The sequence below is a fragment of the Acomys minous genome, assembly GCF_964271855.1.
Source record: "Acomys minous genome assembly, chromosome: 6".
Lineage (NCBI taxonomy): Eukaryota > Metazoa > Chordata > Mammalia > Rodentia > Muridae > Acomys > Acomys minous.
Genome location: NC_140487.1, coordinates 12,287,394 through 12,314,604, shown reverse-complemented (window position 1 = coordinate 12,314,604; position 27,211 = coordinate 12,287,394). Strand labels below are relative to the sequence as shown.

General features: G+C 41.9%; 1 protein-coding gene across 1 annotated transcript in view; it reads left to right on the top strand.

Annotated features, from left to right (window-relative positions):
- Nucleotides 1-1,363: 1,363 nt before the first annotated feature.
- MDFIC (MyoD family inhibitor domain containing) overlaps nt 1,364-27,211 on the top strand; it is an 81,699-nt gene continuing 55,851 nt past the window's right edge. The window contains exons 1-3 of the mRNA XM_084784950.1: nt 1,364-1,697; nt 1,931-2,127; nt 21,359-21,481. Of these exons, the coding sequence (XP_084641076.1) occupies nt 2,034-2,127; nt 21,359-21,481 (217 nt within the window). The 5' untranslated portion in view covers nt 1,364-1,697; nt 1,931-2,033. The remainder of the gene's footprint in view (nt 1,698-1,930; nt 2,128-21,358; nt 21,482-27,211) is intronic.

Below are 27,211 nucleotides of genomic sequence, written 5' to 3'. Positions count from 1 at the left end.
ATTCTCAAGAGAGTTAAGGCACCTTTTACGGTGCCATCCGGGAGTCTCCAAATTTAATTTAAAAGAGCGGGAGAACACATGTCTATTAGCTATAGGTCATTGAATAAAATGTCATTTATCTTTCAGCAAGCCCAGTCCAAATTGTCTTCAGAACCTTTGAAGGCTGATTTCTCAGGGCTACTGAAGTAAGTTTGAACACACTGGCTCTTTAGGGGTAAGAAATGGATCTTTTCAGTCCATGGAAAAGACCTCCAATGGTCACTTTTTGAAAAATACCACTCCGGATCATTCTAATGACTGGGCTAGAGAGACTGTGACTCCACTGAGCGTCTTCAGTTTGGGTAACTTTGTAGATCCCTCTTGTTCTAGACAGTCTATCTGTACATGTGCTCTTGAAAGTTCCTCAACTGAATCCTGCATTTCACTCAACGAAAGAGCAAACCTTAGCCAGATATATTAAAGTACTTTACACCCCATTCCCCCTTGTTTTTGGTCCTCTGAGTCAGCTGCACTTAGAACATTTCATTTATAAACCCACAGCTGATGAGCTTTTTACTTCTCAGCACAGTTTAACTTTTCACAGATGCCAATAGGGCCGGCACTCAGCCTGTACTAGGACAGACGTCCTCAAGTATGTTAACCGTGCACACCTGGGCTGTTTCAGTGGCAACTGGTTTTACCAGGTCAGGAATCCTGTTTGACGGAAGTAAAGAAGTTAAAAAAAAAAAAACAAAAAACTGAGCAAAGATGAAGAGATTAAAGTACCTGGGGCCTGAGAACAAAATAGTACCAGGAAAGAAAAATGCACATGCACACACACCTACACACACACACACACACACACACACACACACACTTCACACACTCACCTCACACACACACACTTCATACATTAACCTTACACACACTTCACACATTTACCTTACACACACACACACACACACACACACACACACACACTTCACACACTCACCTCACACACACACACTTCATACATTAACCTTACACACACTTCACACATTTACCTTACACACACACACACACACACACACACACACACACACACACACACACACCCCTTTCCCTAGTTTCAAAGGTTGTTTCCCTGGGCCATCCCTGGGGATTTAATAGTCCTCTTAAGGCTGGATTGAGAATGGTGTTGGGGGAACTTTCCCAGAATGGTTGGGGACATCTGAGCTGCCAAGGCCAGCACTCTCTCAGTTTTCCCAAACCTTGGTGGGTGGGCCTGGGGTGGGGAGCCTGCACCAAGCCTGTCCAGCTCTGGCCTCCTGACCCAGACAGCTCCCTCCACAAGGGAGCACAGGGCCAAACCTAGGTCGCACCGCCCCCAGCCACAGGGCCGCCTGCCAAGAGTTCGAGGCCACCCCAATCCGGATATGATGAAAGGGAGCCACAGAGAGAGAAGTGTTTGAGGAGTGTAGGCGTGGCAGCCCTAGGGTGAAACAGAGTCACAAGTGGATCCTAAAGTCCTCCTGGTGCGGGGCTGGGTGGAGGGAGGGGCGGGCGGAGTGCGCAGAGTCAGCGGGAGCGTCTGCCACAGTTGCTGTCACTCCTGCGTCCGGGGGCGGCGGGACGTGACCAGGTCGCCGGGCCGCGATGGGGCCATGTCCCGAGAATCTCTGACTGCTAGCAGCGGGAGGAAGGGACTCCGGGCCGCTTTTGGCGGGGATGCCGAGGTAAGTTGCGGGGCCGGAGGACTCGGGTCCCGCAAGGGAGATAGCACTGCCTGCGGGGTTCCCGCGCGTCCTGCTCTCAGCGTCCCGGAGGCTGCTTTCAAATCCTAACTTCCCGGGGTGGAGTTGGAGGAGGGACGCGGAGGGGGGGGGCGGGGAGGGAATGGCCCGCCGCGGCGGCGTGCTGCGCTCTAAAAACACTTCTCCCTGCTGTCCCCTTTTGCTTTTCCCGCCAGAAGCAGGCCCTTTCCTGCACCCGACGCCTAAGCAGCCGGGGTCGGTGCGCCCCGAGGGCGGCGACGGCAGGCGGCGGCGCGGCGCGGGCTCGGAGCGCGGCCCATGTCTGGCGCCGGGGAAGCCCTCGCTCCCGGGCCCGCGGGGCAGCAGTGCTCAGCCGAGGAGGGCGGCGGCCGGCTGGGCTCCCCGGCCCACGGTGAGTGAGTGAGTGCTCGCAAGTTGCGAGCTTCTGGGACGTGGTTGCAAACTTATGGATGGGGCGGTGGTGGTGGTGCCGTGAGGACTGGGTCCAACTTCGTCCTTGTGAACTTTTGCACACTCCATGTTACTTAAAACGAGTCTGCCCAAGGATCCTTGCCCCAGATCAACAACCGGATAGGAGGGCGGGGTCCCTAGTCCCTCCACTCCCCCTTCCTTGCTAGAAACAGATGACTAGATGGCTTCTACCTTCTGCCTAGGCACTTCTTGGCCTGAGACTCAGGAGCATTGTGAGGTCTTGAACCCTTGTCTGCTTCTCAAGTTCCTATGTCCTTTTTCTCATGCAGGGCTCTCTCTGATCTCTGAGCAAGCATAGGCTCTCATCGTCTTTCTGGTTGTTGTGGGGTACTCTGCCACCAGGTTAAACATCCGGGTTTCTGGGATCACTTGATTTTGGAAAGGCTCCTGCATATGTTTTCAATAACTTTTGTTTTGAAATAAACATGTCTTAAAAGCATCGTGTTTCAAGAATGAATTAGCTCTTTTGTGTTCTTCCAAAAGGATAACAATATTTTTGCCTCTGGGAAACTTCCATAACCACATTTTAAAACTTTGACTGTGTTTTCTTTGAAGGTAATATATTTCAGTTGCTGAACCAGACTCTTAAATTTCTCTTACCTTTTCCTGTAAGGACAGTCCACAAGAGGAGCGTTCTGACTGTCATGCACCAGTTAACTTTCCAGGCAGGTCTCAAGAACCTACTGTCTATTCTTGTTTTTAAACATAGCTAAAATTTGCTGCCACCCCAGTATCCCAATATATATTGTCTTAAGGTTTTTGTTTGTTTGTTTGTTTGTTTGTTTTGCAGGAAAAAATAAGAGAAGTTGCTGTTCTAGCCATAGTAGATAAAAGCAGAAAATATCTATGCTTAAATTGAAATGCTCTGGCATCTGGGGCTGTTAAGTTGAATTATGTTTGTCATTTTGTTTTAGAAGAGTGACTCATTTCGTTTCTTAAACAGAAAATTCAAATGATTAGCTGTAGAAAAGCAAAGAACTAGAGTGATAAACATTTTTCCCCCCAGAAGCAGCCCATTTTACACACATTGTATTGTCAGCACAATCATTTTCCTGTCATTAGGCATGGCCTCAGGAGTCATATCGACTCATTGATGGGCTGTGTATACTCCCACTTGAGCCATTAATCACTACTGTTAAAACAATGCTCGTGCAGAGCATCAACATCAAACACCCAAGGAAAAACAGTTTGATTTGGAAACAGTTAAGATGCACAAAACTCAGTGTTAAGGCTATGGCTTTTAAAAGTCTACCATGGCACCTAATGTACCTCCTGTGCAGTGCAAAGCTGTTTCACATCAGGTGATCTGAGTACAGGAAGCATCTACAAGGGCTTGAGGTTATATGCTAGCTATATTCAACAGGCGCATCTCCCTATGGGAAATCAGCATCCTGTTGTAACTGAACATCATCTTCCCTAAATTCTCCAAGCTTTGTTTTCCTTTCTGAAGAACAAAACATAGTGTCTAAGCATTGTAGGTCTTTACTGTTCAGTTAATCAAAACTTAGTTTTAAAACTCTGTGCACTAAATTTAGTAAGGAAAATGTAATAGCTTAGGGATAGTCATGGAAGAATATGACCATGTCTTCTGCAGAGTTAAACATGCTTATGATCTGCACACTGTGGCCTTATATGTAATATTGCCCTTAGTGTGTTTCAATGGACTGTTCACTAAGTTAACCCAAGGCATAACTCTTAAAAATTGGAAGTAACCTTAGGGGTTTTTACTGAGAGAACAGCCCTGAATGTTTTTTTACCTTTCTGTTGTGCGCTGGTGAGCTTTTCTATTGCTTTGAGAGCACTGTGGATATTAGGACTCCTTCTGCAGTGTTCTGCAAGGTGTTGCACAGTAAGGCACTTGCGTGGTGCAGGCTGTAAGTGGGAACCAGGACAGGTGGCTGGCGAGATCTTAGGCGGCAGGATTCAGGGACCAGGAGATCACGTGGGCCCAACACTGCTTAGTTCTAGATGAGTATCGTCAGGTGGGTTCACACCTTCTGATGTCCCCAGGGCTACTGGAAATCTAGACACTTATGTGTAGTATTTTATAATAACTGAATGGGCTTTTCTGTCTGTGGTAAAGAAACAACCACACTTAGATGCTGTATATGTCCTCCAAGCCTCTTATTTGTTGTCTCTGCTTTGAAAACTGAAAGTAAGTGTGTTTTAAAATGATTTTCTTGTTTGCAGTCAGTTTCTGAAATATTGAGTTATGTTCTTGTGTAAAGTTCCTGTATAAATGCTTGGTAGGTGAAAGACCAGTTGGGCCACACCTGTTCTTGTTTTAAGAGAAAATAGGGTTGTATGTATGATTATTCTCATTACCATTTTGTTTTCTTTTTGATTATATTTCTTTATGCTGTCATGCAGTATTGCAATTGAAAGAGCCTTTTAAATAAGTACTTCATTCCTAAGTTTGTGACTTATCCACAACAGGATCTTTAGAAATAATTTATTGCAATTGGTTGTTCTTTTAGATGAGGGAAAGGCTTTCCAGAGAATTTAAGGGGCTTGCTCAGTACAGCGATTGTCCCAAATACAGCGATGAACAAGATATCAGGTGAGGCACCAATTGTAAAATGTGTGCCATTTTGATAAATGCGGTTGCAGTAGTGAATGGATGCAACCTTGTCGCATGGGGCTGATGCACTGAAGTTAATAGGCCCTGGATATTATGAATCATTTGAGCCTGCTTCCATCCCAACCCCCACCCCAGTGCACTTGCCAAGATGTGGACCGTTGGACTCAGTGCTGGTATATACTTTAATGTGATAATGTGTGATTTAATGTACTCTTCCCTCTAGGGAGAGTCCTCTGAGACTATTAGGCGGACTTTTCATAGCAGGATGCAAAATGCCAGTGAAGTTAATTAAAAATAATCTAAAATAGAAGCGAGGGAGAGGCTCTTCAAGTTGAAACTGCTTAAGAGGAGCTCCGACATAGACGCGTAGCTGAGTTGTCAGGAGTTTATAGAGCTAATCGGATTTCCTTTGGGGGAAGCCTGTTTGTTTTGATGTACATAACGCAAGTGTTTACACATATTAATTTCTCTACGTTTGCCATGTTGTTTTTATCGCTTTTAAAGATGGCATTTCTCAAAGTGTATTATTCTCTTTGGATAGCTTCTGTCACTAGTTCTCAACCGGAGATGATTTTGCCCCTAGGGAGACAGTTGACTACATCTGGAGACATGCTAGGTGGTCCTAACATGGCAGGCAATGCATGATACCAACATCTGGTGAGTGGAGGTCAGAGATACTGCATAGCATCCCTCCAGGGAACAGGATAGCACACTCCCACAGTAATGAGTGACCTGGCCCAAAGTCGGTAATGCTTAGACAGGGAAATCTGCTGTCCTTACATCTTGGGCACCAGCAGGAATTTGTCTTTACTCAGGTGCATAATCAGAGTCCCTAGGTAGAAAGCCAAAGACTCTTCATCCACCCAAGTTCTAGTGCACTTGATCTGTCTAAGGCTTGTTAACTTAGAGCCTTTATCTATAAGAAACACACATTACATTGACTTTTAAGAAGAGAATAGTCCTTCCTATACCAAGTGGTCTAGAAGGGTGGAGCAGAGACTTTTCAAAAAATTGTAAAAACAAAATCTAAAATTTAAATTTTATTGTTCCATGCAAACTCTCTCCTGATATCCCCCCACATTTTGGTTTTATACTTCAGTTTGCTCTCAAAGTACTTCTGAGGGTCAGAATCCTATGTTGTAAAATAAAGCATGCCTTAAATATTACGAAAGAGATAGAAGCGGAAAACTGAAGGCATGCCACAAAGGATAGTATTCTGACATTCCCTTGCCACCTCAGTATATGTTCTTGCCCTGCATTTCTTCATAGCTTCTTGGAGAAACTACTGCCTAGCATGACAGAAAACAGCCCTCAGCTTTCACATGACTCTTGTTCACTTGTGTGTTGGAATCTTGGAACCTGGATTATATTTTTTCCTAGAAATAGTGGTAAGTTATACTTAGTTCCATAATAAATCTCAAAAAAGTATTGAAAATAAATTTGATTAAAACTTTCATGCTTTTTATGATAAATCCCAGACAATATACTATTACAACACTGGCAGCCACAGACAAAGAACAAAGAATAAAAATAAACCCAATAGAATATGTCTTACAACACATCTCACATAGATAGCTTGAGGAAGGACAGAGATAATTAGGAAAATAGATGGAAACTTGTCTGGATTTAAAGGAGATGTGGGGACATTTTTACGCACAGTGAAACCCAGAGTCCTAATTCTTTCATATGTATGAAGGGAGTAATGCTCATTTTATAAATTTAGCGCCATGAGGGCAAGGCTCTTCAGAGTTGCATTGTTTTCCCCTTTACTAAGAAAAGGGTCAAATGAGTCAATGAATGCAAACTTGAAAAATCTAATAACAAAGGGACAGAAGGAAAGGGAAAGGAGGAAAGAATTAAGAAGTTAGTTTAAAGTGGTGGACTTATGCATTGAGTAAAGTATTTGGAGAGTTTGAGTTGCTTGAATTGAATAGTGTGAAAATAAGTTTTATGGTTTAGTCTGGTATGAACTGGCCAGGTGGCTTAATGTTAAATACAGCACAATAAAGGCACAAAGAAAGTCCAGCGTCAGAAATGAGAAGACACTAGGTATATATAATTGGCAATTTGGCAAAATCTTCAGGAAAGTTTAATATAACCTGTGCTAGGAAGTGTGGTGATACGACTCATGCAGAGATGGGAGGAAGCATGGCTCACTCGGGAGGGACGGTTGACTACAGCTTGGTGGGTACTCTAGACAGATAACTGCATGGGCTCCATGAAGAAGAAGAAAATGACAACGAAAAGGACAATAAAGACTCAGGGAAGTCCGTCTGTCTGTCTCAGGACATTTTTATTGTTGATATTAGTGAGCCATGGAAGGTTCTTTTGAGGGAGAAGTCGAAGACAACACTTGTGGTTTTAGGAGAGCAAATTTGCTGACAGTCCAAAGGGGGATTTTGGAGATAGGGGAAAGAGTAGAAGTGGCAGTTATCTAGAAAGTAGACCATCAAGGACAGCATAAGTGTGTGGGACACTGACGAAACAGAGTCAAGAACAGCAGTAGAAGATGGATGACCCTCGCCTGCCTTCGAGAGCCCCTTGTTTGTTTGGTTTTGGTTTTGATTTTTTGAGACATGATTTCTCTGTATAGCCCTGGCTGTCCTGGAACTCATTCTGTAGACCATGCTGGCCTCGAACTCACAGACATCCACCTGCCTCTGCCTCCTGAGTGCTGCGATTAAAGGTATACACCACTGCTGCAGGGCTAGAGTCCCTTGATTTTTTACTTATCTTTGATTCTTTTAGTGCACTGTTCAGGCAAGTTGATGAAATATTGTTATGTAGAATATGTAATATGGAAGCCGTTGAAAAGAAACTTAAGGCAATGTATAGATTTGCTTCACCCCAAGCATGGTAACATTCAGGAGCCTTTAAGTCTTTGTTTTGATTATGTTGAGCCCAAGGAGCTTAGCATTAGTCATAGTCATCAATATGTAGCTGGAAACCGGTTTTGTAACTCGGTGAAGGTGATTGTCAGATTCACAGAGGAAGAATTCACCATAGTGAGCTCGTTGATGGGTGCCAGTGTCAGGGAGGGGAGCAAGTCTTGAGGGAAGGGCTGAACCTTGGATGGAAGAAAAAGGATAGAGAAGAAGTGCACATAAACGTCCTCCAGAAGTTTTGATTATCTACTGAATACAGGAGAGATAAGATTTGTCATTTATAAAGGACAAAGGTCTTGCATAGAAAGCTACTCCAAGAAAGTTTGGTTGAGAATCCAGGCCCCACCTTACTGGGAAGAAAGCTCTGGACAAAGGGATCAAAAGATAACATGGATTGGTTTGGGTGTGTGTGCTGTGGTGAGCACTTGTAGCTGAAAGAGTCAAATTCTAGAAAGGTTTAAGAGAGTTAGGAATGTGGTGGTGCATGCCTTAAATCCCCACACTAAGGAAGAGGCAGACAGACAGATCTTTGTGAGTTCAAGGCCAGCCTGGTTTACCAAACAAGTCCAGGAGATAGCCAAAGTTACACAGATAAATCTTGTCTCAAAAAACAAACAAACAAAAGCAAAAACAAAACACAAAAAACAAAAACAACTCAACCCAACCAACCCAACCCAACCAATGAAACAACGAGAGAGAGAGAGAGAGAGAGAGAGAGAGAGAGAGAGAGAGAGAGAGAGAGAGAGAGAGATATGTTTCTCTTTGAAATAGTGTGGGCGAAAAGGATTAAGCTATAATCTGAAGAAAATTAGCTATGAAGAGATTATTGAAGGCCCAGATCTTCTCACTACAGAAGATGATAATTTTGTAAAGAGCAAGGATGAGTCAAGACATTTGAGATTTGTGAGAAATTTTGAAAGAGCAAAGTACTCAAGAGGGAGTCAGTCTGATGTAAACCCTGGGCTGCTCAGTAAGGCTGAGGGCTTAGCTAAGAATGACTGGCATGAGGCCTCAGCATGGTTGGCTGCCTTTCTCAAAGGGGAGCTTGTGGGAGCCCTGGAATAGAAGCAGGGAGATAGAATCGGCCTAGGATTGGAAGTTGCCAGGCTTTTAGGAGCAATGGGGGTGGGGGTGGGGGGAAGGGACAAAGGGCAAATGTCCTGCAAATGTGTGTGTGTGCGGTCTTTTTATACTCTTCTTCTTTCCAGGTTGCTGGGGGAGGGGGAGGGCGGAAGGTAGTGAAAGAAAGCTTCTGAGCTAGCAAACATTGCCTCAGGCAGGTGAAGACTCCAGCTGGGTGAAGGCTGCTTTGCTTGGTCAGTCTGCATTCAAAGACTTGACGTATATGATCCAATGACCTTTACAGAGCTGTGAGGGAAGCTGTGGAATTTTGGGGCGTGTTAGGGCTTTTCCTGTTTCTTTCAACCTTATTTCCTGGATCTGGTTGAGATGACTTCATGGAAAGAAAGCCAAATAACAGTGCACTTTACCGGCATTATATTTTTATAGTAATAAAAGGCTAGAGCAAAAATAAGGAAACATAAATTGACATAGTCTAAAGTTATGCCATTTGAAAATGGAAAGTTGTTTAGAACAACAAACAACAGGGAAAAAATTCCATCCGTGTGATAATGTAACCGGTCTCTTGTGCGAAGGCAGAGTTCTGTTTTGATCCCTACATGTTTGTGTTCAGCTTTTGTTAAAATATGACTCTGTGGACTGCTTCGTTTTAGACTTTGGGGTGACTAATGTTGGAGATTCACTGGGACAGGCTGAAGAGGCTGTAGCCCTTCCATTTCCAGACAGAGAGTGTGTGTGTGAACCAGTTTTTAGATCTGTCTTCCTCTTTTTCTACTTCCCTCCTTCTCTCTATTTTCCCTGCTCTGTCCCTCTTGCCAGGGACAGCAGCTCCTTGCTGAAGGGATTTACAAGTCCAGCTCCTCCTTTCACCTTCATATCCACACCCAGGAGGAGAAATGCTCTTCAGCCTTAAGCTTCTGAAGTCCTTGTGAGTTCTAGTTTCTAACTTCTATTTCTGATCCCTCAAAACCCAGTAAGCAGGAACTACTACGCACAGAGTAATTTTAACCCGAAAATTTTAATTTTGCTTGTGGTTTCTACTTGCAGTCTACTTCTGTTTTCAGATTCTCACCCACGTGATCTGAAGAAAGATGATTCACATACATGTGCCTATCTGCTCAGTCTTTTTGTAGTCTCAAAAAGGAAGCTGGAAATGAGGTCTTTTTTAATTTTTTTTTTTTTTTTTTTTTTTTTTTTTTTTTTTAATTCTAGCACCTACATTTCAGTATAGGCATTTAAAAGGGAAAACCCTTTCCCCAAGTGTTGCGTGCGTCTGCTATGTACGGGGTCCCTTGAACATTAAGAATGCTTATGTGCATAGCTGTACCCGTAAGGCATATGCAAACTGGTGAGGAAGGGCGAGGGGTCTGCTAAAGGGCATTGCAACCCTCATTCACATATCATTGGAAGATTCCAGCAAGAATATGTGACAGACGAGGTGACGCCAGGTGTCAGCCAGGCAGTCTAATCCACTCACGAAATCAGAACACACAGCTACTGGGAGAGGCTGGGAGGATTATGAGAGGGACTTGGCTTTGTTGGGACTGTGTTGCTAGTGTCCCCAGCTGCAGAATGTGCAGCGCAGATCTTAGGATTTGTTTGTTTACGCATTTATTTTGGTTGGAATTGTGGAGAGATGGCACTCAAAATGAGGTCACCTGTGGGGAAGCAGGGGTCAGAAACTCTGAAGTCAGGTGGTAAGGTGCTCAGAGCCAGCTCCCTGCTGACTTTTCTACCCAAAGCGTAGCTCTCCTGATCCTTTCATGGTGGAGCACGCCTGGCCTTTACAGCATTTAGGAACATAGACCTGCTCTCTTATTTTATTACCCAAGTTATAAACAGGATCTTTAGTAAGTTTTTTTTCTGAAGGGTTTCATATTGTTTCTCAGGAGCAAGTAAGGTAAATTATCAAGCCTGAGAAAACAGCATAGGAGTTTGCAACATTAAAGTAGGCATGATGTTTAATACAAAAGACTCTCCAAGTCTTTGTCAGGGTGCAATGTGGAAAGCATTTCTTTTTGTTTGTTTGCTTAGCACATACATATTTTACATAATTTTCATATGGCATATGAAAACAGATATCATAGTTTGAATACAAAAAATAAAATTTCTCTACAATTCTTTCTTTCTCTTTTTATTTTATTTATTTATTTATTTTTGGTTTTCCAGACAGGGTTTCTCTGTGTAACAGAGCCCTGGCTATCCTAGACTTGCTTTATAGATCATGCTGGCCTGGAATTCACAGAGATCCGCCTGCCTCTGTCTCCTGAGTGCTGAGATTAAAGGTGTGAGCCATCACTCCTGGCTCTCTGTGTAATTCTTGGTCTAAGGAACACAGGGTTGCTTTTTTTCTAAGAGGAAAGTACTCCTGTCTGGGAAGGAAAGAGATGGACACCCTGGCAGTGGGTGTAGACTTGTGAGAAGTTGGGAACGTGTAAAGCAGGAACAGTAACTCATTCATGTTTAAGATATAAGGAAAACTGGAAAATCAATGGTGCTGATGTATCTGCTCCTACCATATCCCATGACTGAGACTTGACTGAGTCTCCATGGCTAAGATTGATAGGCCCACATATGACATCTAGGAAGAGGGACCCAGACAGTGTCATCTTATAGCTGCTAGAGATGGGAAAGGTAAAGAGATGACAAAGACTGCAGAGCTAGATAAAAATGGTTTGGTGGGCTTAAAGGAGAATTGAACAAATGCAGCATCCCAGAGTTAGGGCTGAGAGGGTCCCAAATCTGAGTTAGGGAATTATTTGAGAGGCTTCTGGGTTAGGTCTCTGAGAATTAGGAGAGGTTATGTCTCCTCTTTAAATCAAATCCCTATCAATCATTTGGAAGTGTCAGAAACCAATTTCAATATACTCTTGATTCATGCATCATTATTTTATTTGTGTTCTTACCACAACTTGAAATGGCCTGCTTGGACTTCTCTTATGTGTTTTCTTCGGAGTCAGACTCCTGAGCTTTGAAATGCTGTTACAGATTAAACAACCCCTTTGGCTCACTGTCGAGTTCCCGTGCCATGCCCTTCATTCTTGTGAAAGTGCCAAACAAGGATTCATTGCTTGACCAGAGAGCCAGAAAAGGAATGTGATCCTGATCAAATGACTTGGAGTTAACAGAGATGTGTTTAAAGCCGAGACCGCCAAAAGAGAGACCCTGACGTACATTTTGTGCATGAACAAAAAGAAAATGTCACAATGAAACCGATGACTTTGTACAAGCGCTACACACTGTAATCACTTTAAAAGGAGAGACAAAGAAAAGAGAGGTGATCTTGACAAGGTGAAAGATGAGTGTGTGTCATCCTGTTGACACAGGGGACGACGGCAGAGTTCTGTTTCCTTCTACACGGTGTTCATAGACTGCTAAGTAAGGAAGCTACCCTGGACTGTCTCTGTGGATTCCAGCAGTCAGTTACACACAGTGTTTCCCGACAGGAAGTCTTCTAGGTAAGGTTAAAGCTGCCGTGCCCTGAAGGGCCGCTAGAATGCAAAGCCAGAGAGTGAAGTGATGTAATCAGCATAGGAGAGAACAGGAGACAGTTAAAAAAGTACAGGAGTCACAGAGGCAGGGATAAAAACTTACATAGACGTCCTTCCTTGTCAATTTTGTGAACAACAAAATAAAGCAACTCAGTGGAAGTTATACTGGAGGTGATCTTATATGTGGAGGAGGTCTTTGGATGATTACAGTGACTGGCAGCTGTAGCTCTGTTTTGGCAGGTTCCTTTCTCCTGAAGGACCGATTGTCTGTCTTTCGCCAGTCCCTGGGCGTGTTCATATTGGATGTTTTCATCTGAGTTCTTGATGAGTAATTCTGGAGACCTCTAAGACAGTAATGCTACATTCCACGAGAACATGTGAGTGTTTGGCTATAGTGTGAGTGGTCCCGGCCGAGTAAACATCGATACACTTGAGATTTTGGGAAAGTAGGAGCTCCCATGCTTCAGGATCCCATGTTGCATCGGGTCAGGAGTACAAAGGCACTGGAGATTAAGGTGACAGGTAATCTCCTCTTTCCCCCTTACCAAGTTTCTATCTCTCATCCTTTTAAAAATAGACAGTGTTGAAGCCCTCCCTCACCTTCTAACTTACTGAGTTATATTTTAAACTACTGTTGCACTCTATGGCTTCTTTTAATGTTCATATTCAATCGCATATTCCTCTTTTATGCTGTAAATATTTTCCGTTTTTCTTATGCACGTCCTCCTTTGGCCATCTCAGTAGGTAAGCTGTGTGAGTCCATGTCATTTTAAGTGGTTTTATTTGTATTGTGTTTTGTTTTGCCTTTTTTCTGTTTTGAATCTAGTCATTCCTTAGGCTTCTGAATCCCTAAGAGGTCTTTTGAACGAATGCATTTTAGATCTTGTTGAAAAGCTTTGCCAGTTTTCAAAACCCTGGTAGCGATGAATTAATTGAGTTGATTTAAGCATCCAATTCAGTCCATAAACATTGATAATTTATCTGTAATTCCATGTTTCTTGTGTTTATAAAATAATGGAAGTTCACATATATGCTTGTTTGTGTGTTGAAATTCTTATTTATATGATTTTACGTGGGTTTTGGATAAGAAAATTGTAATCCATTGAAAAGACTGGACAAGAAAGTTGAATTTGCATTGTTCTGCAAAAGTCATTAGGCTTGAGGGTTGCTGTTTTTATTGTTTAGGTTTTTTTTGTTGTTGGGTTTTTTTTTATCAGTGAAGAAGTGAATTTCCAGGCCCTAGGTCTTCCTGAGAGCTGCCTTATCTTTCTTTTGTTTTGTTTTCTAAAGGTTACATTTGGAGAGCATTTGCAGAATTTTCTATTTTGTTCTGAGCCTCTGGGAAGATATAGTCACACATTTTTTTTTCACTTTTCTTAGGAATTTTTCTCTCAGGTTTCTTATGATTTTTGTCAACTAGAATACAATTGTGTGGGTTTTGGATGGATAATAAAATGAAGTTCCATGTGAGAAGCTTTATAGATAAAGGACATATAGGTTTGTAAAGGGTAACAATATAGGTATTTTGGAAACTGTATCTGTTACAGATTGAGTACTTAATAGAAATACATGAGGCCTAACTTGTAGAGTTATAAGTATGTCGAACACTCACTAAGGTTTAGGAGGGTTTGTAAAGATGGTCTCCAACCTCCACCATTACTTATTTGTTCACTAAGCAAGCAAATGCCATAAGATAACAAGAGGAAAAATGCTTGACGATTGCTTTGAGAGTTTACACACACCTTTGCCTAGTTCGGCAGAATATTTGAGGTGATATGATAGTACATAAAAAAAAAGATTAAAATGGAATAATAGAAAAGACTTAGAAAACCCAGACTATGTGGTTGCAGACTGCTTAGTCAGATACAGGTATCCAAATGTGTGCATGATTTGACTTGAAAGGATTTTCTTCCTCTTAGAACTGCCTCATCCATAAAGGAAATAGAAAATAACACAACTTCTCACAGGGCAGTGCTTTTCTTTATTCAATCTACAGACAAATAGCCCATGTGGTATTTCAGAAAGGGATTACAAAGTGGATGTTGCCCTCAACAGCTTCTCCAAGAATTCTTTCATACCAGGGTTTTGAAAGATGCTTATGTAAAAGAACAGTAATAGCCACTGTGGATGAGCCCTTACAATAAAAGAGATGCAGCTTTCGAGACAGGGGGCTTCTGTTTTCTTTGATATAACTTTACGTTCTAGGTGCTATCCTCATTTTAAAGATAAGAAGAATTTCAAGAAAGAATAGCTTTCCTAGACCTCACATCATTAGTGGTGGTGCCATTGGCATAGCACCCTGATTTTAAATCCTCACTCCTAAGTATTCTGCTAGAACAAAGTAAAAATAAGGGGTGTTCTAGTTATTCTAGAAACCCCAAAGACAGTCTTTTTTTTTTTTAATTGACCGGGAAGGATGCACACATCTAGGATTTAAAATGATGACATCATCCTTACTTCTGTGTAGGATCAGAATTTCATAGTGTCTACAGCTTTGATCAAGCATCATTGTCCAATGACTTTGCTCAGCTGAGTTCATTGTGAAGCCACCGTCTCATTCTTTTGCTACTGTTGTTTCTTGGCAACATTCACTTCTTAGGGCTGGAGAGACTGTTCTGTGGGTACCGTGCTGAGCAAGCAGGAGGACCTGAGTTCAGACACTCAGAGCTCACATTCACGCTCCGCACGTGGACATATCTGTGAATCCCCAGCACTGCAGGGGTGGACACAGGATCACTGGCCAGCCACTGCGGCCTGAGCGATGATGGGCTTTGGGTTCAGTGAGAGGACCTGTCTCAAGTAGGCACATATGTAAATAAATACATACAGAGCTAAGAATACAGGTAGATAAACAAATAGTAGAGCAATGATGTAGCTTTCTATCTCCACATCCACACACGTTAGTATACACACACACATGCACACACGCACACGCACACACACAGATTAACCATTGGAATGATGTATTTGCTTGCTTGCGTATAAATTGGTAGAAACATCCCTCTTTAATAGTTTAATTGTCTAATAGGAGGGCTCGAGCTCACTGGTTCTGTCTACAAGAGACACAAGTGTAACTACGTAGAGGTTTACATAGAAATGACATATTTGTGTTCAAAGTGAAGAGCACCTAGCCGACATACCAGAGTCAGAGCAGCCCACGTTCCCATGTGGTGCCACTCCTTATAGTTAGGAAGAAGGTCTGCCTGAGTGAGCGATGAGTTCTCTGCTGAAAACAGCTGAGCCACAAGATCCCGCCTCTGCCGTTATCCTCCTGTTTCTGCTTCTGTATCTGACTCTGAGACATAATGTTCTCTCATCAGTAAAACTAAACTGATGCTTTCTTCCTAATTATATCACTGATAGCTGTGAAGAGCAACTAAATATTATATATTAAAGTCCTTTGGAAATTCCCACAACAGTACTGTAATTGCAAAAATTCATTAACTTTCTTTCAACAAAGCAAAGTACTTTTTAGCTTCCTCCTAAAAAATTACCGAACAACCACATATCGAGTAAGTGGCTGCTATATGGTATATATAAATTTTACTTAAATTGTTGCCCAATTTGTTTGATGTTTTTAGATATTTCTTGCTTGTTACTAACTTTTCTTTCTTGCTATTAATCAATTATTTGATTTCCCCAATTGTCTGAGATAAGTAAGTAACATTATAAAGGTTTGAAATTTGTATAATGCCAGTTAGGTAAAATAGTAGAGAATTTTAAATTAAATAGAAATTATACTTACTTGAAATCTTCCATTCTCCCTCAGCAGGAACAATCCAGATTGAGAGGGCTGCTTCTCACTATTCATGCTGAACCTTTAGAAAAGAAACAAAACCCAAAGAGCGCATCGATCATGTTGGATAGATAGTCATTTTGGAGGAGGAAATATTGTATTTAAATCAATCATTTAGAACTGTTATCCCCCCTCCCACAGCCCCTCTGAGTTTTTCCTTAACTTAGTTTTTGCTTGTCACATTCTCTTAGGATTAGCACAAACCCAGTGCCTGTAATGTTTTCTCTATGGTTTGTTCCAGTCTAAACATCCTTTAGCATGCATGGGATATTTGGACTCTATTCTCACCCTTGTACAAATCAGGCACCAAAGCCCGAGTGTGAGAAGGCCTTGGCAGCCCAATACCTACGTTTCCGCATGTAGAGGACGACACTTAGGGTCTTGCCCTACTCGCACAGCTGTCAACCTTGGATCCGGAAGGCTGACTGACCCCGGACAGTTTCCATAACCTCCCCTCCTCTTGGGGCTTGATTGTTTCATGTGAGTGTGTTTGGTCTCCCTTGCTGAGAGATTTGTTGTCATGACATGTTCTTCTTGCTTATCCAAAGACTGTTTTTCACATCTCTGTGTAGAAGAGGCACATTGGAAAGCTTGGCACAGCCACAAGCGTTGCTCAGTCCTTTGGTCCCATGGAAGTTTCTCAAGATCTTCAATTTTGGGTATTTAAAAAATATATATTTTGCCCTGTATATCAATAGAACTGGTTAATATTACAAATCATTCAGGTCTTGTACTTTCAAAGTTGCCCTGGCAAGGAAGTATAACTAAATATACATATGTTAGTTACATGATTAAATAAATAAACATTCATTCTTTGATTCCCTTGGCATCCTGTGTTGAGGAGATGAACAGTAAGATGTAGGTCTTACAACCTTCCCAGCGTGGCCACAGTTCTTTTTGACATCACCCTTTCATTTACCAAAGCCACCTGGACTAGATTCTCTGAGGTTAGGGTCTGCATATCTGTACGTGGCGAGAGCTCTCTACATGGTCTGACTCAACACCAAAACTGAGAATCATGGCGTAGAAAACAAATCCATCCGCTACCCAGAGAAGAACCCACTGACTACACATGTAAAATCATATAGCTAGGTACGAACTGATGTCCTGGGCTAGGGCAATCAGTTGGTGCTGGGGCCTCCACGCTTGCACCAGCTTATACTGGCTGCTGCTTAGGTTTATACAAGTAGAGAATTAGCCGAAGGCAATTTAAGGTTTTACTGGGAACCTTTACTGGGCCTTGCCTTGGGCTGGGTGCAGTGCTTCATTACAGGACAAACTAGAGACCGTCTTTCAAGCCAAACAATTCATTTTCAAAGGAGGCTAAATTGGGTATGCTGGTGATTGTGATGTCATAGGAATTATACATAATTTATTACCTTTCAAATATAATAAGACACAAAGTGGTCGTATTCTTTTCATTGTTTTGACTTCAGGACACTATTGGTAATCTAACTGTAGAATTTCTAGATAAGATTATTCATTAAAAAAAATATGGTAACTTGTCACCTAATAAGAATTTGGGGTAGGAAGAACTCGCTTTCCCTCAGGAATAGGTTACATCACCATAAATCCATGTGCATATGGACCACGTGGCATTGTCATTTATTCAGCGAGGAGTTGAGAGGGTCTGTGCTTGGCACTCGAATATTGGACATGATTCAAATATGCGTCAAGTGTGTCTAGAGGCTTTATTCATACCTATTTTCTTTTAGTCAGCAATGCTTCATAATGCCTTGGTTTCATGAATTAATTTTAATGGAATTAAACTTGAACAGCTCAAAATTATATAATTAATTTCATTCAGCTTCAATTAAAGTTACTAATTGAATCAAGCCTACTAGCATGACACCTGGCGGCAGTCAGCTACGTAACAGTGTGAGTATGTAGGACTGCTGATAAGCCAGTTCATGTGTACTAGTGAGATTGTAGAAAATCTTTTTTTACCAATAATCTCTAAAAGGCCTGAGTTGACTATAGCAGTAAGGAATTCTGGAATTGTTTAGGAAAGTTAAGATTTTAATTGAAACTAACACATCTTGCAAAGATTACATTTTCCCTTATGATAACGCTGAGTAAATGTTACATAAATCTAGGACATACTAGTTTTACATACTTTTAATTTATATTTCACTGACGTTTGAAAATGGTTTTGGAGTCTAAAAATGCTCAGCATTGAAGGCCCTATTTTTATTTTTATTTTTTATTTTTTGTAGCAATATTAACGTCTGGTTTTCATCTGGAGTTTATATTCATCTATTTCTCATGTGTTGAAATATGTTTGTGGCAGGATTGTTAATTTGTTATGAAATCACTATGGCACATGAGAATCTTTTTTGCATGTGCAGACTTTTTCCCCTTCTACTGGAAATGTTAACAAGACTGACTAACAACTTCTGTCTGGATCTCCTGTTTCTTTGCTTCCATAGCTTGACACCATGCAGACTCTCTGCTGCTTCCTAATGGTACAGACTCTAGTCTCTCTTCCGGTGAGCTCAGTAATTGGAAATGCTTCTACAGTGGGCTTTCAGGAAGATGATCAGTGTATATCCATCATGGCTCCAGAGATTGACCTGACTGGACAGCACGGGAGTCAAGAGAAGGCAAATCCTCCTGACACAGAGAACAACCAGGATTGGGTGTACTGGTTTCTGTGATGGAGAAGCCACAGCACCCTGAATGCTCTTGTTTGGTGTATACAGTTGAACATGGAAGCAGGGGTCAGAGTATCCAGCTGAGTCATGCAGGGTTATGGAGGCAGCTTTACCTAATCTCACTAGAAGCAGTCTCTACAGGAGAACTTTCTTCAGGCTGAAAACGGGGAGGGTCTGGTGTGTATATTTTCTGCACACACGATGGATATGTCATCTTGGACTAGAGGGAGGCTTGCAGTCTCTCTGAGCCTCACCTGGTGTGAAGTGCACCAGTTCCCCATGGGTCTGAGGCTTTGATGTTTGACATGGCTCCAACAGAACATGTTTACTGAGGACTTCACCCCATCCCTGCAGACCAGCTAAGCTAGGAGACCTTTCTTTCTGATTTGTACATTCATACTCTCAGTATTGAATCAGCACCTAGAACTACAATGTGCGCAACAGCTGCAAATGTGTTGTCTTGCAAGATCTGGGCATCACCTAGTGACGTGAATAAACATTTGTATACACCATCTGTATTCTGTGCAAAATAAGTATGTTAGAAAACGTTAGCCTTCCAGTCTTCAGGTCTTTTACCACCACATGTAGATGAAGAAGTTCAGTCACTCCCAGCCGCATTCACTTATCTCCCATCAGCCCCCTTTTTTATTACGTCTTTCAGTCAAGCGTCTACTTGAACTTTGTTATAATGCTCCACTTTAGAGCCTGTATTAGTTCCCTTTCTCTTGCTAAGATAAAATAGCCTGACCAAAAATAACCGGAAGGAAGAAAAGGCTTATTTCGGAGAAATACAGTCCTTCATGGCATGGAAGACATGGCAGTAGGCATAGAAGGGGGCCGAGAGGTGGGACATGCTATGATGCCTCGGGGCCTTCCCCAGTGTCCCATGTCCCCCACTGAGGCTCCACCTCATAATATTTATACAACCTTTTCAAATAGCTCCATCAGCTCAGACCAGCTGTTCACACACGTGTGCATATGAGGGCAGTGCCAATCTTGTTCTCTTCCTGTCTCTGTCCTCTCCACCCTTTCTTCTTTCCTCTCTGTATCTGTCTCTCTGTCTGTCTATCTGTGTCTCTCTCTCTTTCTTTTTGTGTCTGTCATATCCAGTGACTATTTAAAGGACCTAGGAACAGTCTCTCTCTATGTCTTTCTGTTTCTGTTTCTGTTTCTGTTTCTGTTTCTCTGTCTCTGTCTCTGTCTCTCTGTCTCTCCCTCCCTCCCTCTCTCTCTCTCTCTCTCTCTCTCTCTCTCTCTCTCTCTCTCTCTTTCTCTCTCTCTCTCTGTTTCTGTCTGTCTGTCTGTCTCTCACTCTCATATCCAGTGAATATTTAAAGGACCTAGGAACAGTGGATCACCTGAGGGTGTCTACTTTCTCAGATGAAATAGAATTATTCATTGTGGCCTAGGAATCTGTTTTTTAAAAAAATGTTCTGTAGTCAATTAGGATCGAGAAACACAGATGTACCTGTTTATTACACTCCTTAATATGTAGCTTAGCTTCGGCATTTCACAAGGCTTCAATGACTACTTTGATTTGTTCATCCCGATTTTGAACTGAGTCCAGATTTCCTGCGCTGGCACTCAGGTATACCTTCCTCAGAACTTTAGTCTTAGCTCTTGTCCCCCTGAAAGAACTTCATAGCCCAGAGCTGGGACCTTTGCCCAAGTGTCTGCTTTTGGAGTTTTCCCATGCTGTTCTTCCACCTTTCTCCCATGTGACTTTTTGAAGTTCTTCTAATCTTTTAGAAACCATCCAATGTGCTCCTTTCTCTACAGTGTCTTTCTTGATCTCTGAATCCTGATGAGATTTTTTTTTCTTCTTTTCTTTGAACTCCTTTAGCGCCCTGGACCTTTCATAGCATGTATTTTACCTTGTGTTATAGGTTGTGTGTTGTCTGACTTATGCTCCCAACAAGACATTCCATTTCCTTACATGTTATTTTTCCACCTGAGAACGCATAATCCTACCTATGAAGCTCTCATCCTAAACACTTCCCTCTCTGAGGATGCATTGCCCACTCTTTGACTTTTTCCTTCAGTTTCTACAGAGAGAACGCTGTGCCTGTTTCCTATAGCCTCACTGCCCAGTCACTTCTCATTCAACTGCAGCCTGGCTTTCATCTCCACCAATCATTTGTAGTCTCCTCTCCTTTGATACTGTTTCTGTCTCACCTGCCTGTCAGTCTACCTGTAAAGACTGGCTCACGCTCATCCTTCATGCAACCTTCCCACATTTCTCTATGATGACAGATCGCTTGCCTTGCTATACCTTGTTTACCACAATCTTGATAGATTTTATCTCACTGTGAGCATGTTTCTTTGATGATGAAAAGATAGTAAGTGCTCAATAAATGTTACGGGTCAACAACATATTCAACAGTCGGTGATGGTAGAATTTTATTCCGTTAAGCTATGGCAGACTTGAGGGCAGTAAGAACAACTTAAGCACATGTGCTGAGGCACGTATATGATTCCAGCACTTGGAAGGTCCTGGTAGGAAGACCAGGAACTCAAAGTCATCATCAACTACATAGTGAGCTCCAGGCCTGTGTCCTATGAGGTAGTGTCTCAGAGAAGCCCTCAAAAATGAGCAAACTGCCCCCTCCCATGCAGAAAGACGTGCAATTCATCAAATGATAATAACTGTTTAATCTTTTTCAGAAAAATGTAATGAGAACCGTACTGAGAAAGATATAAGTCAAGCTACCAGTAGCCGCTCCAGGTATGAGCTGACACAGGACCAGCCCATTTGGAGAAATCCTTCAGATGGTGAACTCGTCAGAAGTAAGTAAGAGAAAAAATTGAGTGGTTCAGGGATATGACTGTTATACCTTCAGTTACCTTCCCAAGTAATTTTGCTGAACATTCATAAACCTGAAAGTAGTTTTATCAGTCCTATATAACATCAGAACTAAAACCTGGATGTAAATACATAGGAGCTTTCCTCCCTTCTTTAGAGTGGAATGGCTGACCTGTCCGATTTAGTCAGAGGTACCTCTTTCCTCAGTGAGGACTCAGTGGAAAGCAGGCATCTTTAAGTACATGGTGGACTGTGATGCCAAGAAAAACAATACCAGATCTAAAGGACACTGCTCTTGTGGTCTCTATTCTTTTGGCAAGTGATAGCGCTCTTCTGTTAATTCCAGTACTTGTGTGTGTTGATGCTTCTCTTGCCCCTGAGGTTGCTTTCCAGAGCATTTATAAAGCATTGGCATGCTTATTTTATACTCTGAGGGTGTTCTGAAATGCTGGTTTCTTTGGGTGATAGTGAAATGTGAGTTCTCTGTGAGGCCTTAGCTGTGAACTTATGTCTAGTTCCTCTGTCCCCCTAGACTGTTCAGATTGAATTTGCCGTGAAAAGAATTTAGCAAAGGGGAAAGCATAAAGGGACACATCTGAAAAGGCAGAGAAGCAAATCTTTTGAATTCTTTCCTCATGGTCACTGCATCTCGCCTCAGTAGTACTGTGCTAGAGTGGAGAAAGAATACATTTCTCAGATTCAAGTGTTGTATTATCTAATTTAAATTTAATTAATCACTTCTGACCATTTATAATATAGATTCACTTTTGTGTTACATTTTTTTTCTTCAAAAATTTTGACATTTCCTCTGGAGTGCTCAGTGCCTGGCCCTTCCTGAATACTAGAAAAAGACCAAGTTGGCAAAAAATTAACAATAGTTTTTTTTTTTCTTTTAACTTTAGATTTGAGATAACTTTTGTCTTGGGGAAGGGAATAGGAAGGAAGGAAATGTACTCAGATGTTAGTGACAAACAGGATTTATATAGCCTTTCCCAAAGAATCAAATAAACAGTATTTCAAGTAAAGAGTTATCTCTCAGCAGATATAGACTCTCTTTTATCAAAATATTGGCTCTACAATTGAGAAACATAAATTTTGGTGAAATATTTGTGTATGTTGCCTGTGATTTCCTAGCAGCTAGACTTTGCACTGAGGTATACGGGAGAGGATTTAAGGTCCACTTATTGGGAACCCTCTCTCTGTCTCTGTCTCTTTTTCTGTAGAAACAGAATTGAAGAGTTCCATTTAATTGATATATTTCTTCAGTCTTCACTTTTTTTAATTTTTTAATAATTTCTTTTTAATTTATATATTCACTTTACATCACTCTCCTCTGCTCCTCCCAGTCCCTCCCTCCCACCTTCCTCCCCAGTATTTACCCCTCCCCTTGTCCTCAGAAAAGGGGAGCTCCCCCCCCCCCAACTTACCCCATGACATTAAGTCACATCAGGACTGAGCTTTTCCACATCCACTGAGGCCAGGCAAGGCAGCCCTGTTAGGGTGAAGTGATCGAAAAGCAGGCAACAGAGTCCTTGTCATAAGCAGCATCTGCTCAACTTACTAGGGGGGCCCACATGAAGCTCAAACTGCCCATCAGTTACATCTGTGTAGGGGGCCTAGGTCCAGTCCTTTGGTTGGTGCTTCTGTCTCTGTAAGCCCTCGGGGGTCTAGGTTAATTGACTGTGTTGGTCTTCTCGCATCGTTCTTGCCTCCTCCTCCCCCCCACCCCCTTCTCCAGGACTCCCTAAGCTCTGCATAATGCTTAGTCTTCTTTCCCCAGGCCCCCCTAGAAAAATGTCAATAAGATCACTTAATGCAAAACCCAAGTACACTGTTACACAGGGATGTAGAGACCTGGATTAATATGTTAAAGTTTTTTTGTTTTTGTTTTTCTACTTGGTAGAGCTTGTTTTAGACAGACTTTATATTGTTAAAAACAATATAAAAACAAAAAGACAGAACTTAAAGTGAACTTCCATTGTCTTTACCAGTTAAGTGCACACAGATCAAAAATATTGCAGGACATAGTTTCCTTACTGAGATAATGATGCAGTGTGTGCCTTGGGAAACCGGAGCATCTGAGAACAAGTGTTCAGCTTGCTACTGATGGTCACAGAAACAAGATAGGGAGATCTGTCATCTCCTATGACAGTGCTGCTGAGACCTTTGGCAGATAAACAGGTAGGAGAGAATAGTGGCCATAGCCTGCAGTGCCGCTGGAAACCCAAGCTGGTGTTTCCAAAGTCTTGTGGGTGAACATCTGACTCAGGATGAGGATTAAAAATTCCAAATCCTCTTATTTCTGCTGACTTTCCAGTCACACTTTTCTAGATGAAGGCTATCTTATTGGATGTATAAGAAACATTTGGAATGGAACAACTTATAGCATTTTAAATGTGACTCGGTTCCAGACAGCATCAAGAAGTTTGCTATTGTGGTACTAGGTAGCATCTGCTGGTTCGTCTCACTGATCTCTTCGTACTCCGTGTAGCTGTCTGCCTGCCTTCCTTCTTGCACTTCCCCAACAGAGTCCTCAGCCAGTTCTGCCCAAGTCAGTATCTGCTTCCCACATTAGGTGAGCTGGGTGTTTTTCGGTCTTGCTTTACTGTTGAGGCATTTTGGAGGCTCAGCAGATTTTTTTTTTTTTTTGTCATAACAATGGGCCATGGAAAGGGGAGACTGTGGCTCACAGCTCCTTGGGGCTGGAAGGGAACATCTGCTGTGAGTCAGCCCTGGCTCACTCCTGTTCCCGGAGTCCTGTGTGGCTCCCTGAGCACCGTGGAAGAACAGGACAGCTGGCTCCCACAGAGTTCATGTGAGTCTTCCCACCGAGGTGCTAGATTGGCTTGGATGGAGAGAGCATCAGAAAAAGAAAGAAGAGGACGCCTGGGGTTTGGGAACAGTTTCAAATGCACAACCCACTCTTTTTTTCCAATCTTCCATGGGATGGCTCAGCTGCATAAGTCAAAAGTGCAAAGAGTAAATGTTGAGCCCGAGTTTTCCTTATCTGTTCTTGCGAGTAGTTACTGAAGGCTGAGGAGGACTCACTCGTCTGCATCCATTGCCCAGGACGCCTGATGCCTTCTCTATTGGACACTTAAGGGGTAATTTATAATGGACTCTTATCTGGCAATGTGAAGAGCCTGTTTTTTACTCTTCATGGCTGAGGATAAAACAGCCCTGTAAAGTCGAGGGAGTGGCTGCTTTGGAAATTGCATTGTAATTAGAGGGTGTATTCTCAGGCTTCATAAATGGGATCCAAGCTGAGCACCTTTTTAAAATTATGCCATGAGCTTTCACCTTGACCTCTGTAGACCACCTACTTGTAGCTCACGAGGGCTGGCTCCCGTGCTACATGGAAGCACTGGCTTTTCTCTTTCCCTTCTTACTTCTAGAGGACACAGGGCAGGTGGCAGGTGTGCCACTGTGATCTGAAGGCTTGGATTTGAAATCTGTTGCCCCAAGTTCCTAACTTATTAGAGAAAATCCTTTCTGGAAGTAATAAATAAAAGAGAAGAAATCCATATGGAACGAAACATTTTGAATAAATAGGCCACACAGAGTCTAGTGAGGGAGTGTGCCTTCTGAGCCTCTTCCTTATGAAATTTAAATGAAAAAAATACAGTTCTAGCCACTTAAGTTTGTTTTAAAAAATCTTAAATTAGCAAAGAATTAAAAGCACAATAGAGGTTTTTCTTAGAAAAATTTATAATTGGAAAGCTTCTTTTCTATTTTATGACTAAAAAAAGATCCTTTAAAATGCTTAAAAAGCATTTATATTCTGAGAAAATGTTTTGGTGTATAATTTAATTTCTGGATGTATTTTAAATTTCAGAGTTTATAAAAACTTGTTTTTTTCTGAGCACATGGGCTGAGAAGTCAGCATTTCCTCTTAGAAGAGCATATCGGATGTACTGTATAATTTGAACCTACACTTTTAATAGTGCTTTGTTGTAATAATCACCAGTTTCCTGACTTCATAAAATACAGGTGCAGTCAAGTGACACCTCAGTTAATATTAATTTTTCTATTTAGTCTGTAATACACACAAATCCATAAAGGGTAATGGGCAACATTGCATGTCTTAATTATACTTAAAATAGAATGATCTCGGGGTGATTTCCAAGAGAGAAAGGAGTGTTTATATGTATATATGCAGATGCCCATGTGTGTACACATATTTTTGTGAACATATGTGTGTATGCATTTACATATGGATGTACATCTGTGTACATGTGTTCTTCTGATGGGCACGCAGTATAGGTTAGTAATGTTTTGGTTTAATTTAGGTCAAATTTTACTATCCTGGTTATTCCCTATGAAGAGCTAACGCTTTTCTTTGTTCCTCTTCATAAAGTGCCTAAGGTCTCTATTGCAGATTTTTCTAGATCTTTCTGAACATTGCTGTTACTTAACTTTATCTGTGGACATTGCCTTGTACATAAATGCCTCCAGTTCCAAATGTCATGACCGAACTCCAGAAATTTTCCTCCGCTTCTCTTCTGAAATAAATTTCCCATTAAATTAAACTGTTTGGCTCAACTAATTCTCTCCTTTGTGATTTTTATAGAATTCCCATGATCTGAAGCAAAGTTAGAATGCTCTACTTAAATGGTAATACCCATTCTCTTTAACCCATTTATTCATTTTGAAGAGTTTTTAGCTCTCATAATAGTAAGCACTTAATTGGCAGGAGAAGGCAAGCCGCTCTCTAATTCACACTCGCCCGCCCTCACGGAGCCCAGCGCCTCGCCTTTCCACTCACCCTCCTACTTGAAGCCTTCTTCTTGGCATCCTCTGAATCTCCTCTCCATATCAACAGGCTCTGCTTTTAGGAACTCTATTATTTCTTTTCTGAGCCTCCGCCAGCTTAGAGCTGATCACCCTTAATGAACACCATTCCATCACTCCAGGGGATTCTGCCTGTGTGTAAAACACCAAGGAAAGGCGGGCGCTTGGGCACACTGTCATGTACTTGGAACATTTCTTATTTCAGTGGGAGAGAGAGACTGAAGAGGTTTTGATTTAAATGTTTTCCGAAGCTCTCTTGTTGGAATGCACATTTCAACAACGATTATTTGACTCCATTTAGAGTTCAGTTTTTATGAAATTAAAATTATCTCCCATTAATGCAGCACCTTGTGAGGACTGGTAAATGTGGCTTTTAAAAAAAGTTTTGCTTCCTAGTAATTTCAGGCAGTGCCTGGTACTTCATGCTCTTTCGTGTCTCTGAGAAGTACTGAGATCAAGTCATTCTGACTTTTGAGTTGCTCAGTGTCCTTTTCTCTATCCGGCTGTAAGTAATTCTTTGTTTTTCACTATGCTGGCCAAGTGTTTACGCCCACTAACACAGCTGCTTTGCTTTTCCTCCTAGAGCAGATCATTAAGTCATCAATTATCACAAAATCCAGCTGATGGCTTGGTTTTGAGATTGGCTGGATTGAGGTGTGACATTCATTGGTGTGTAATTGTGACTCCTTTTTTGGTGTTCTACTATATTTACTCTTCTTATAATAGTGGCCCTCTGGACCACTGTTCTAGGGCACAGGTGGTTTTCTGACACAGTTCACTTTCAGGGTGGATGGTTCCATGCTCACCCTGGGTTCTTCCCCTAAACTGGAGAGAAATACTGTTCATCTTTTGTGTTGAACTTCTTAATATTAGTTGTGGAGAGGCCAGTGGAGTTGAACTGCTAGGGACCAGGTCCTGGTTGT